The 10,705-nt window shown below is 45.8% G+C and overlaps 2 protein-coding genes across 26 annotated transcripts in view; one reads left to right on the forward strand and one right to left on the reverse strand.

Moving 5' to 3' along the window:
• The window catches only part of CLEC16A (C-type lectin domain containing 16A), a 48,907-nt gene extending 44,539 nt beyond the window's left edge, over nucleotides 1–4,368 (reverse strand). For all 15 annotated transcript variants that reach the window (XR_014934092.1, XR_014934091.1, XM_085514742.1 and 12 more), the window contains exons 1-3: nucleotides 4,169–4,368; nucleotides 1,598–1,726; nucleotides 681–814 (exon numbers count right to left, since the gene is read on the reverse strand). Coding sequence is in view for 13 of the 15 variants with exons in the window: in XM_085514742.1 (XP_085370868.1) it covers nucleotides 681–814; nucleotides 1,598–1,726; nucleotides 4,169–4,248 (343 nt within the window). In the remaining 2 variants the exon portion in view is untranslated. The remainder of the gene's footprint in view (nucleotides 1–680; nucleotides 815–1,597; nucleotides 1,727–4,168) is intronic.
• Nucleotides 4,369–4,598: 230 nt separating this feature from the next.
• DEXI (Dexi homolog) lies at nucleotides 4,599–10,407 on the forward strand. 11 transcript variants are annotated; one of them, XM_085514754.1, is made up of 5 exons: nucleotides 4,599–5,554; nucleotides 6,364–6,564; nucleotides 6,733–6,824; nucleotides 8,343–8,647; nucleotides 9,769–10,407. In XM_085514754.1, the coding sequence occupies exon 1, from the start codon at nucleotides 5,185–5,187 to the stop codon at nucleotides 5,464–5,466; it is 282 nt and encodes a 93-aa protein (XP_085370880.1). In that variant the 5' UTR covers nucleotides 4,599–5,184; the 3' UTR covers nucleotides 5,467–5,554; nucleotides 6,364–6,564; nucleotides 6,733–6,824; nucleotides 8,343–8,647; nucleotides 9,769–10,407. The 11 variants fall into 11 exon arrangements, with proteins under 11 accessions (XP_085370880.1, XP_085370875.1, XP_085370876.1 ...); XM_085514749.1 differs by having other exon boundaries at nucleotides 6,364–6,824; XM_085514750.1 differs by lacking the exon at nucleotides 8,343–8,647 and having other exon boundaries at nucleotides 6,730–6,824.
• The last annotated feature ends 298 nt before the right edge of the window (nucleotides 10,408–10,705 follow it).

Raw genomic sequence — 10,705 nt, forward strand, 5'->3', positions numbered from 1 at the left:
GCTAGCAACAAGCTACCCAGTGCTTCAAGATAAAAACATCACCCTAGTGATGGCTGCATGCAGGAACAGTGGTTTACTGTTCACCTGCAGATGTCTTCACTCCCAAGAACACCAGTTAACTGAGACCATTCCTCCTCAGTTTAGTACTGAGTAACACTCGTAACAACACACATACAGAATTCTTCCCCCACAAAATTATATCCTTTCAAAGGCCTTCACATGACTTCCTCTTCTCGTTAGTCATGGAATACTTTTAACCAATAATTAATTCTCTCTCCTCTCTGGTTCTGAAAGCACCAAAGTAAACACAGTGGGCTGAATGCCAGCCCCAGCAGTGGGAGAACAGTTCCAGTACAAATTAGATGACAGAGTTCTGCTGCAGAATCTGCAGCATCAAGGGAAACATTTCAGACCATGACTAATCTGCTGACCTAAAGAACACCTTTAAACATATAAAATGTTTCAGCAGTACCAAACAACTACTGTATTAACAAAAATTTACATTAAGAGGCAAGTTGGAGTTAAACTGCAACATTTTCAATAGTGTTTAACTAAAAAGAATATTAGGAATTCACAGAGACTGTTCTGAAGGGGCACTAGGACTACATTTTATTAAATTAAAGAACATTAAATCAGATTTTGATCATTTAATCCTGAACAGCTCCTAAACGTGCCCTTACACAGTGATGTTTCATGACTGATGTTCTCAAAAAGGATGTTCAGAGTCTGCAACAGCTGCACACACACGTAACGGCCGGACTTCTGGCGCAAGATGTTCAGGAAGAAAACAAACATATTCTTCTCCAAGAAGAAGCTAAAATAAAGAGGTACAATAAGGTCACTTGCTGTATTGACAAGAACATGATTTTCCTAACATCAGAGATAATTCTAAACAAACTGGACAAACAGCATATTCTATATTTGTGCAAGAATATGGTGCAAAGCTTTATCTTCAAAACCCTTAAAACCTTGGACACTTAAACAGTCAACGATGGTCTCTTTCCTAGCAGGACATCATAAATACGTATCTATGTTTTTTCTTTTTCCGTTGTTTAGTTTCTTCTTAGGCTTTTATTTGCATTAAAAGCTGCTTATCTCTAAGATTCCCTCCAGAAGAGAACATGGGAAGAAATTTCATGAAGCTGCCATACAGATAGGAAGAATCAGTACCCCTTCCCAAGTTATTTTTACTAGCACACTATTTTACAAGGATTAAAATGTTGTATATTATAGCTAGAACAAGGTATCTCTTAGGAGCATCATAGAAACTAGAATGAACAAATGAACATCATTTCATTTTAAAAGAGGCAGTGAGTAAATCTGAGCACTAATAGGTTTGACTTTTGTACCTATGTCAAAAGACAAGAGTCAGAAACAGCTTGTAAAAGGAGCTCTGAACTTGGAACTCTCATTAACAGAAGCAAATTCTGTTTCATAACACAAGGATGTGATCCTGCTTAGCTCTCGACTACAGGACAGGCTATTTTCACGATCATCAGTAGGAAATTGCCTTGGAAAAGTTTATCTTTGAAAACTAGGAATCTGCATAGTTCATCATGCTCCACAGCCAGAGCTAAGGCTGCCTGCAAATACTTACTCAAACACTGAGCTGTCATTCTGGTCCCCCCATATAAGGATCTCTGTTATAGAACGAATAGTCTCCACCAGGAGATTGCGGTTGTGGTCTGTCACTGTTGTGTTTTTAGTCAAGACATGATACATGTACCTAAAAGAAGAACAGAACAATTAACACACTGCCCTGCCACTACTACAGGCACCACAGCTGTCTTTCGTCACTAAGACAATGTAGGTACAAACGTACAAGCAATATTTCTCATCACCGTTTTACAACACCTACATTTCCTTTTAATCTTGAAGCAAAGCAAAAATAACTGTTAAAACAGAACAAGACAAGCAGAACTAACCCCTAATCAGCCAAGTGAGGTAGGAATGTTCCTACATATGCTAACAAAGGAAGGAGAACTATGCAGTATTTGTCCCTCAGTGCTTCCCATTTCAACTCAGGGAATTTCCCAGGAAGCACCTTAAAGTCCAAGGAGCACAGAGGAAGGGTAAACTAAAGCACAAGAAATACTCCCTTCCTCCCTCTGTTGTTTTTAAAATGCATTTATACAATAATAATACTGAAGAAAGAAGGATATAAGAGTTTGACATACACAGGTCACATAAGAAATATGTGAATAAGTGTAAATAATACACACTACGGTAACTCACACATATAGAAAGTTATAATGGCTTGTCTATTTATTACTTTAAAAAAATACAATAACACATAAGAGTTTAAGAAGTCAAGTGCTCAGAAATGGGAAAAAACACCAATAGATTTAACCATATTTCCTTCTTCATGCTGACAGCAGTTACGTGGTTATTTGTTGTTCACGCAGAGGAAACAAAGTATAGCGTGGACAATGCTTCAGGAAATGAATGGGCTGTGAAGGAAGCCTCCAGGCAAAGGGCTGCAGGCAGAGCATGAGGCCCAGCCAGGAGAAATGCTCAGCATGAAGCTCTAATGACGAAAAAATCTTTGGGTTATCACGGAACAATTAAAATACCAAGCACTGAAGCAACAAGGGGAAACAGGCTGGAGGTAGCAACAGGCAAGAGATAGGAAACGTTGTTCTTTGAACTTAGAAACAAAGACATCATGCTTGAGTTCTGCCACCTTCCACTGAAGCTGGAAAGTGCAGGGTGTGTTCAATCAAACTTTTCAGAAGCTCGGTTCTAAGGAGCAGATTCTGGCCCAGTTTCAGAGCTCAGGGCGAGGGAAGAAATGGCCTTTTTAGATCACTCTCACAAGCCACTACCAGCACTCCTGCCTGCAGCTGCTAAGGCTGCCTGCTCTTACATCCCCGACAGCCCAGCCATTGCTCACCAAAGGGAACAGAAGTGCCAAGCACTCAAAACAACCCACCAGAAGCACTGACAGCGCACAGCACCATCTCACAGCCTCTCCCAATCTTGTTTCACCACTAGAAAAGCAGATTAAGCTGTAACTACTGCCACTTAGCAAAGAAACAGACATGCAAACAACCTCAGTGTGCCTTCAGCCAATCTGCTCAAACAAGTCTCATACTGTATTCAAACTAACAGAAACAGAAGTTCCAGATCCAACACTTGCTGATAAGAAGGAATAACCCTCTCACTAACAGGCGTCTTGTTTACAACTTAGGAAGAACTCTAACTATATATGTATATATATGTAAATACTCCCTAAGGGACATGGTCCCTCTGCTCTCCTAACTTACCATCATGTACCTCCTATACACTGAGCCTATTTTTAACAGCAAGCTCAGTGAGTTCTGCACAGCTCAGTGACGAGGAATGCGAGGTGGAGTTGAAAAGGCAGGAATGCAGCCAGCTCACAGGCAGGTGAGCTCATTAGGGCTGACTGCCACATCCCTGACACACTCTACAACCCCAACCCCAATCTGGTGCTTTAGCAGGGAAATACACACTCCAGCTGTCATGTAAGAAGTCAAACCACCAGCAGGATATCACTTGCTCTACCTTCTGTGGCTACAAGGAAACACGAGACCACATTTTTCTTGCCTCAAACATTCCTCTCATCAGCCTTTTCCTTCCAACCTTGAACTCAGTTTCTTTGAATTTTAACATGTATCAGTACCTGCACTGAACCCAGACAGACCCTAAAGCTCCCCAGGCACTGACTAGTACCAAAGGACCAGCCCTTGTAATGAGAACACTGCTCACATACATGAACACTGCTGTTTGTATGTGAGTGAGGCTCTTCCCTGCAATGCCACTCAGCCGGACCCTCCCGGATCCCTCCCTGCAGTGCTGCTGCCTCACTCACTGCTCACTGCTTTGTTTTATAGCCTTGATTTCCCTGTCACACACTGCTGTGCGGCCTGACTGGTTTAAAACACAGCTCTAGGTTGGGTAAAGACCAGAAGCCATAAACTGCGAGACAGCAGAGCACAACACCACACAGCAAAACAACACAACACCACACAGCACAACACAACACAACACAACACAACACAACACAGCACAACACAACACAACACAACACAACACAACACAACACCACACACCACAGCTCGGCTCCGCCCCGCCCCGCGCCGCTCCCTCCCGCCGCCCCCATCCCCTCTCACGGCCGCCCCTCGCTCCGTCGGCCCTCGCTCACTTGAGGTGGTCCAAGGAGTGAATGCTGCGGGTTCCCTTCCCGTGCCCGCCGCCCACCCAGCTCCGGGAGCGGCCGAACATGCTGGCTGTGCTGGGCGGGCTCTACGGCCTCATGGCTCCAAGGGGACGAGCGGCAACAGGCCGCAATCGGTGCACAGCGGGCTGACGGACACCGGCGCGCACACACACAGCTCTGCGCATGCGCGGCCGGAGCACGACGGGTAGTTGTGCTCGGAGCGGACTGCAGCTCCCAGCGGGCAGCGCGGCAACGCAACGCAACGCAACGCAACGCAACGCAACGCAACGCAACGCAACGCAACGCAACGCAACGCAACGCAACGCAACGCAACGCAACGCAACGCAACGCAACGCAACGCAACGCAACGCAGTGCCGGCTGCTTTGCGGGCACAGAGCGACGGGGGGTGAAGGGATGGAGCGGGATCAAGCTGTGTGAATAAAAAGAAAAAGGAAAAAGAAATAAAAAGTTTACAGTCGCCCCTTCGCTTCTGTGTGCGGTGAGGGAATGATGCGCAGAGCCCCGCAGCGCTGCGGGACAGCAGCACGGGACAGTAATACAGGATAACGATGCAGGACAATACAGGATAACAATACAGGACAGCAGCACAGGATAACAATACAGGATAACAATACAGAACATCAGTACAGGACAGCAGCACAGGACAACACAGTATAACAGTACAGGACAGCAGTACAATACAGCCCCGCAGTGCCGACCCCGCACACCGCAGCAGACGCACTGACGGAGGTCAAACGTCGCTCAGTGCGTTGGGGCGGAGCGCAGCGCAGTGTGCGGGGCAGGTGCTCGGCCCCGATGCGGGAGGCGGCGCTGCGGGGCATTGCGGAGCCTTGTGCCGGGCTGGGGCTGGGGCTGGGGCTGGGGCTGCCGCAGCCTCTCGGTCCGCCCGCAGCCCGGCGGTGCCGCCTCCCCCCGCAGCTCCGCTCCGGCTCCGTCCCGTCCCCGCTCCCCGGTGTCCGCTGCCCGCCGGTCCGGCTGCATGCACACCGCGGTGTCGGCGCGGCTGGATTCGCTGGAGTCCTGGGCCTTCCACGCGCTGCTGGTGCTGCCCTATATGTTCTACGTGGGCTTGTTCTTCGTCAACGTGCTGATCCTGTACTACGCTTTCCTGATGGAGTACATCGTCCTTAACGTGGGCATCGTCTTCCTGCCCGAGGACATGGACCAGGCGCTGGTGGACCTGGGGGTGCTGTCCGACCCCGGTTCCGCTCCGTACGATACGGACAGCGAGCTGGACGTCTTTGACTCCTACTTGGAGTGACGCCGTCCCGGCGCGGCCGCGGGATGCCCGCACTGCCCGGCCCCTGCGGAGCCCCCGGAACGCGCCGGGCCGCGGAGGGGCCGCAGAAGTAAGTGAGAAACGGATGATCCAGGGGACCCGCAGCATTAAGAACGGCGGGGAGGGACCGGCGGGACGCGGGGAGGGCCGGGCGGTGAGCGGCTGCGCTGCCCGGGGCTCGAAGGTGAGTTGAGCCTTAACCCGGGATCGTCGCAGCGATCGGAGCACGAGGGTTTTGTTTGATCAGCCGGTTTGTTAGAGCTGTAGCTGTCGGTGACGCTACAAATGTAAGGATGCAGCGTTTTGTAACGCTGAACTGCAGTTCAGCACTATTTCCAGCGAGGACGTTCTGTGCCAAATGTATGTTAACAAGAACGTTCACAGTTTGAGCGTTCCCAGATCTGCCAGCAGAATGTTTAAGCAAAATATCGCCTGTGAGTCTGAAAATGAGGTTAGGATGCCTTTCAAGTTCTGCATGAAAACGTGTAGGCAGGGGGTTCTGCTGTAAGGTCACAGACATGACCTTGGTAACACGTCACACAAGTGCTGCCTGCCACGCTGCTATTTTGGTGTCTTCCACATGATAAAAAACACACCACAAAAGCAAAACCACATCTCTACAATGCAGTCCTTCATACAGGTTGGAACTCTAAATATTCTCAGTAAGGTTCCATATAAAATGATAGCGTCAGGTTTTGGTCAATAGCCTAGAAAATATGAAATGGGAATTGGTGGTGTTGGATGAATATGGATAACACCAATACAGCTGAGCAAGGCTTGGACAGCGGCACGTGGGAGCACAGGAGGGTGTGTGTGGCACTGGAGATACACATGTCTCTTGCTACTGGAGAATTCAGACCAGTATCTTCTGTCTTCCAGGGAAGAAATTCGTCATAATTAATAGAAATTTAAACAAAATCTGTGGTGCAGAAAATCCCAACCCTTTGCTCCTCATAAACACCTTTCCCCAAACTCCAGATTTTACCACTCCAACGTCACCTGGGACAAGGATTCAGAAAAGGAACATGTTTTAACACTTGTGATGGTGGAGGACGTTTCTGCTGACCAGGATTTGTTACAGTGAGTTCATCTGGTTTTCTGGGAGACCCAAGAACAGCTGCCACATCAGCTCACACAGGGGATTCTTGCTACTACACGAGCACATCATCTAATAGAGCACAGGATGTGAGCACCGTTCTGTTCAGTGTCAGTAAATGGGCTTCTTAACATTTTCCTTTATATTAGTAGGTTAAGAAGCTCTGCAAAGTGCTTGGTACTCTCACTGTAAGACAACATCACCTCCACATGTTGAAATGGCAGTGACGTTTCCATGCTCAGAGGTAAGCGCCGGCCCGCTCAGCGCAGCGCTCAGCCCTGTTGTTTGGCAGCTGTCAATTTACATTGTTGTTTCCACTGAGAACCAAATCACAAATCTCCAGTTACCAGGAAGCAAAGCATACGCCATTACTGTGCTTCGTCTATTTATATATTTAATTATACGTTCAGCAGCCGGGCTGTAAATTGCCTGGTTATTCAGCTACCAGACCAAGGCTCAGCATGTCACCATCAGAAGGAATTTGTGCTCAGATCCTGCTTACGCAGTTCTTCACAGTGCTGTATTTGTCACCACCAGCTCCCTGTGTGAAGCCATGGACACAGGAATGCTCACTTTGAGCTGCCATGCAGAGGATTCAGCACACGATGCAGGAAGAGCAGTCCCAGCTTTACCAGCAGGGATGATGTGATAGGAGAATGGCTCTTTGCACAAAGAATAAGAGGAATGCTCTTCATGTGACTCACCAGCGATTACTGAGAACAAGTGCAAAGCAGTGGTTAGCCTCAGTTAAAGCCTTGCAGGTGCTCTTCTTGCATTTGAAATGTGTTGCTGCCACGCAGGAGATGAGTGGCATGTGTGAACAGGGATACAAAGGGAGGAAATCCCAAGAGGCCATTCTGCACAATGTGGAAAGGCTTATTTCAGTGTAAAATAGCAGGTGGATCAGAAGAGCTGTATTCTGTCTTGCACTGAAAACTTCAGCTGAATATACTCAATAGAAGCAGAGTTATGTTCAGGTTTCTAACCATAATTGGTGGCAGAGGTTGAAGATAGACAACCAGGAGCTCAAAGGAGCCTCGTGTCCTACTCAAATGGAGAAATCCATCTGTGTGAGCTGAGCAGGATCAAGCTGACTCATGGCACCTGTCCTTTTCCCTTGGGTATGCCAGATTCTTCATTATATTTGAAGTCCCCTGGAATAAGGTGATGTGATTGTTGTCTTTGCCCTGCCTTAAAATCAGATGTGACTCATCACAAAGTACTCTAATCAGAGGGATAATGAGCAGTTGATAATGAAAACCAAATTGGATGTACTTGATTTACATAATCTTACTGTACAAGTATTACCTATGGCTTTTTATTTTCAAAATGAATCAGAGTGCATGTCTTTGGTGAGCAGAACCCAGCACCCAAAAGCTTGTGACTCAGCACTTCTGCTCTTTGCCAGCATCATTGTAAATCCTGAATCAGTCAAAGAAATAGCTGCACTCATCAGCTTATCAAAGTGGTGCCAATTAGAGCTGAGCGCTCAGTGTCTGCAGGAGGCAAAGTGGTCCAGTGGGGAGGGAAATAAGCACGCTGGGCTCCTGCCTGGGTCTGCTACTGCTGGCTTCTGTGAGCTTAACTCAGCTGTGCTCCTCTTCCATCTCAGAAACTGAGATGTCTTATAAAGGAGTGGATCAGAAGAATGTTACTACCAGCCAGAATGAACGTAAACGCATTAGAATTCTCCCTGATTTGGAATCATGCAAATAATGAACAGAGTCTGTTACTTTTTTTTAACCCTCTCGTTTTTCTGTAGGAATCTCCATGCCAAAGAAAGAGGTGAATCATTGACTCCATGGGATGGATAATTTGTCTGTTTTGTTATCAGTTATAGTAATGACAGTATTAAGAGCAACAGCTGGAATTTTTAGAGGTGTGAACTCTCAGGTGTTACTAACATTATTAGAAGTTGAATGCTCGAACTCACCTGGCAGCTCTGCTGTAAAGACACTGTTGTATTCCAGTGGTTCCTTGCAGGACTTCTGTCCTAGATGGAAAGAAGACAGAATTGTGGCTTAATGATGGACCATCCATTCAGTGTCGCTAACCACAGCCTGGCAGGTTGAATTCAGTTTGTTTCTTCTTATTTGTTTTCTCCCGAGAATGGGCAAAACAACACTTTGTTTCATATGACAATCCTAAAATGAAAGAATAATTTGTTTAGAGAAATTTAGGATGTATATTTGATTCATCCAACTCTTTGTCTTTCTTATAATCATTATAATGATGCTAATTTATACGGAGTATGACCGTAATAAAAAAGCAGAGGCTAATGGAGCCCATATATGACAGAGGTAGAATCGATAATAATGATGTGCACCAGATGATGTATTGCTGTGTAAAGCTCTAGTTCAGGTGACTGATCTGAGGCTTCTCTTTGAAGGGCCCAGAAAAAGGAGCTGAGGTTTGCTCAGATACCATAGCACAAATAGGGCACAGTATCTGAACACTTTTAGAAAGCTGGGAAACAAGGCAGACAATGCCTGGATGCAGAGCAGGGTCACTGTGTTTCCTTTGGTCCAGCCCATCATGAACAATGACTTTACCCACGCAGTTTTCGGTTAAGGATTAGGTTCACATAAAATAGAAACACAAGAGTGAATATCCTGGTCAATTGTATCATTCACACAGCTTTTAACATCTGCCACCACAAATTTCTGTCCTGGTCTAGCAGGCCTGCAGCCACATTTGGAACATTAGTTGGCCAGCTTTGTGCTTTGCTTTGGAAGTCTGGCACATTTTGCTGTGCTGTTTTTAAGTCAGCTGAGGATTCAGATCTTCTCAGTGCCCTTCATGATAATGTCCAAAGTTTTCTTGTCTTTTTTGTGTGCCATGGCTGAGATATTGAGCTCAGGGAGTCGGTGGTGGTGATGCCCAGCTGTAGTTGTCAGCTCCAACGTCAGTGTCATGTAGGCAGGTGTAGATTGTTTCTCTTCAGTTGGATTATACTACATCATCTAATGTCACCTGCCCTTTTTTGCCCACTCAATGTTATGAAGTCCTCCTGGAATTCTTTGCTGTCAGTGCAGCACCTGAGTACCTCAAAGAGTTGATTTATTGATTGATTTACTTTTGAAAGAAACAGATGGCATAGTGCTGTATCTAACATATACAGTGACTTCTCCATTCAGTGTGGGTCTGGAGGGTTACTATGTATTTGTTATGTGTTCTTTTTTAAACAGATGCATTAAACACCTGAAATGGATTATGACCAGATGAATGGATCAAGTTATGGAGGAAAACAATGCTCTGAAATGTAGAGGTGAAAAGAAGGACAAGGGGACAACGAGGAGTTGTTATCAGACCTTGTCAGCTGTGACCTTTTCCTCATGACCGTTGCCTCTCGAGTGTGCACTACCTGCTGTGATTCATGTACAGTACTGGGCTTCCATAGGTAATTCGGGGATGGACTCTGCGAACAAATAATATAAGCTATGTTCTCTTACAAAGAAAATCAAGATATTACTCAGATTTGATAAATTTTTCAATAAATACCATTTCACCTGACTGGACACACTGTACATGCTGCTTAAGCAAGTTTTGCATTGACACATTGAAAACTCTACCAGCCAATAGTTCCACATCTGCGCTTTCTCAGGGGAACATATCCAGGAGTGCCGCAAGGTTCTGTTCAGGGCAGTATTATGACAAGAAGTGCACTAGTAAGAAACTTTATTTAAATTGCAAGCTTTGAAACAGATCAGAGACTGAATTTTGTTAGGTGGATTCATGACCTAACACAAGATAATTTGCAGATTAAGTTCATGTTCCTATGTACAGATCTGAAAGCAATACAATAAAGACTGACCTTTTCCATGAAAGAGTAAAGAGTCATTTGTTGGAGTGGTTCTTCTTCCAATTGAACAGAAAATAAGGTGAATTCTGCTGAAAGCAGCTCCTGATTATTGAGATGGGCAGCACACAGAAAGTCGTTCTGCATAGAAAATTTCTTCAAAAAATAGACCAGAACTGAAATATTGGGAACCTCATCATGTACAGGGGAACAAAAAAGGTATCGTGCCGGTTTTGTCTTACTACATATCCTTCAAAGTTGAGTTTTCATAACAGTGAAGGCACTAAGCTGAGTTGATGTATCAAGAATGTTTCTGAATTTTCACA

Source organism: Coturnix japonica, chromosome 13 (genome assembly GCF_054131305.1).
Source record: "Coturnix japonica strain WE chromosome 13, WE-NBRP24, whole genome shotgun sequence".
Lineage (NCBI taxonomy): Eukaryota > Metazoa > Chordata > Aves > Galliformes > Phasianidae > Coturnix > Coturnix japonica.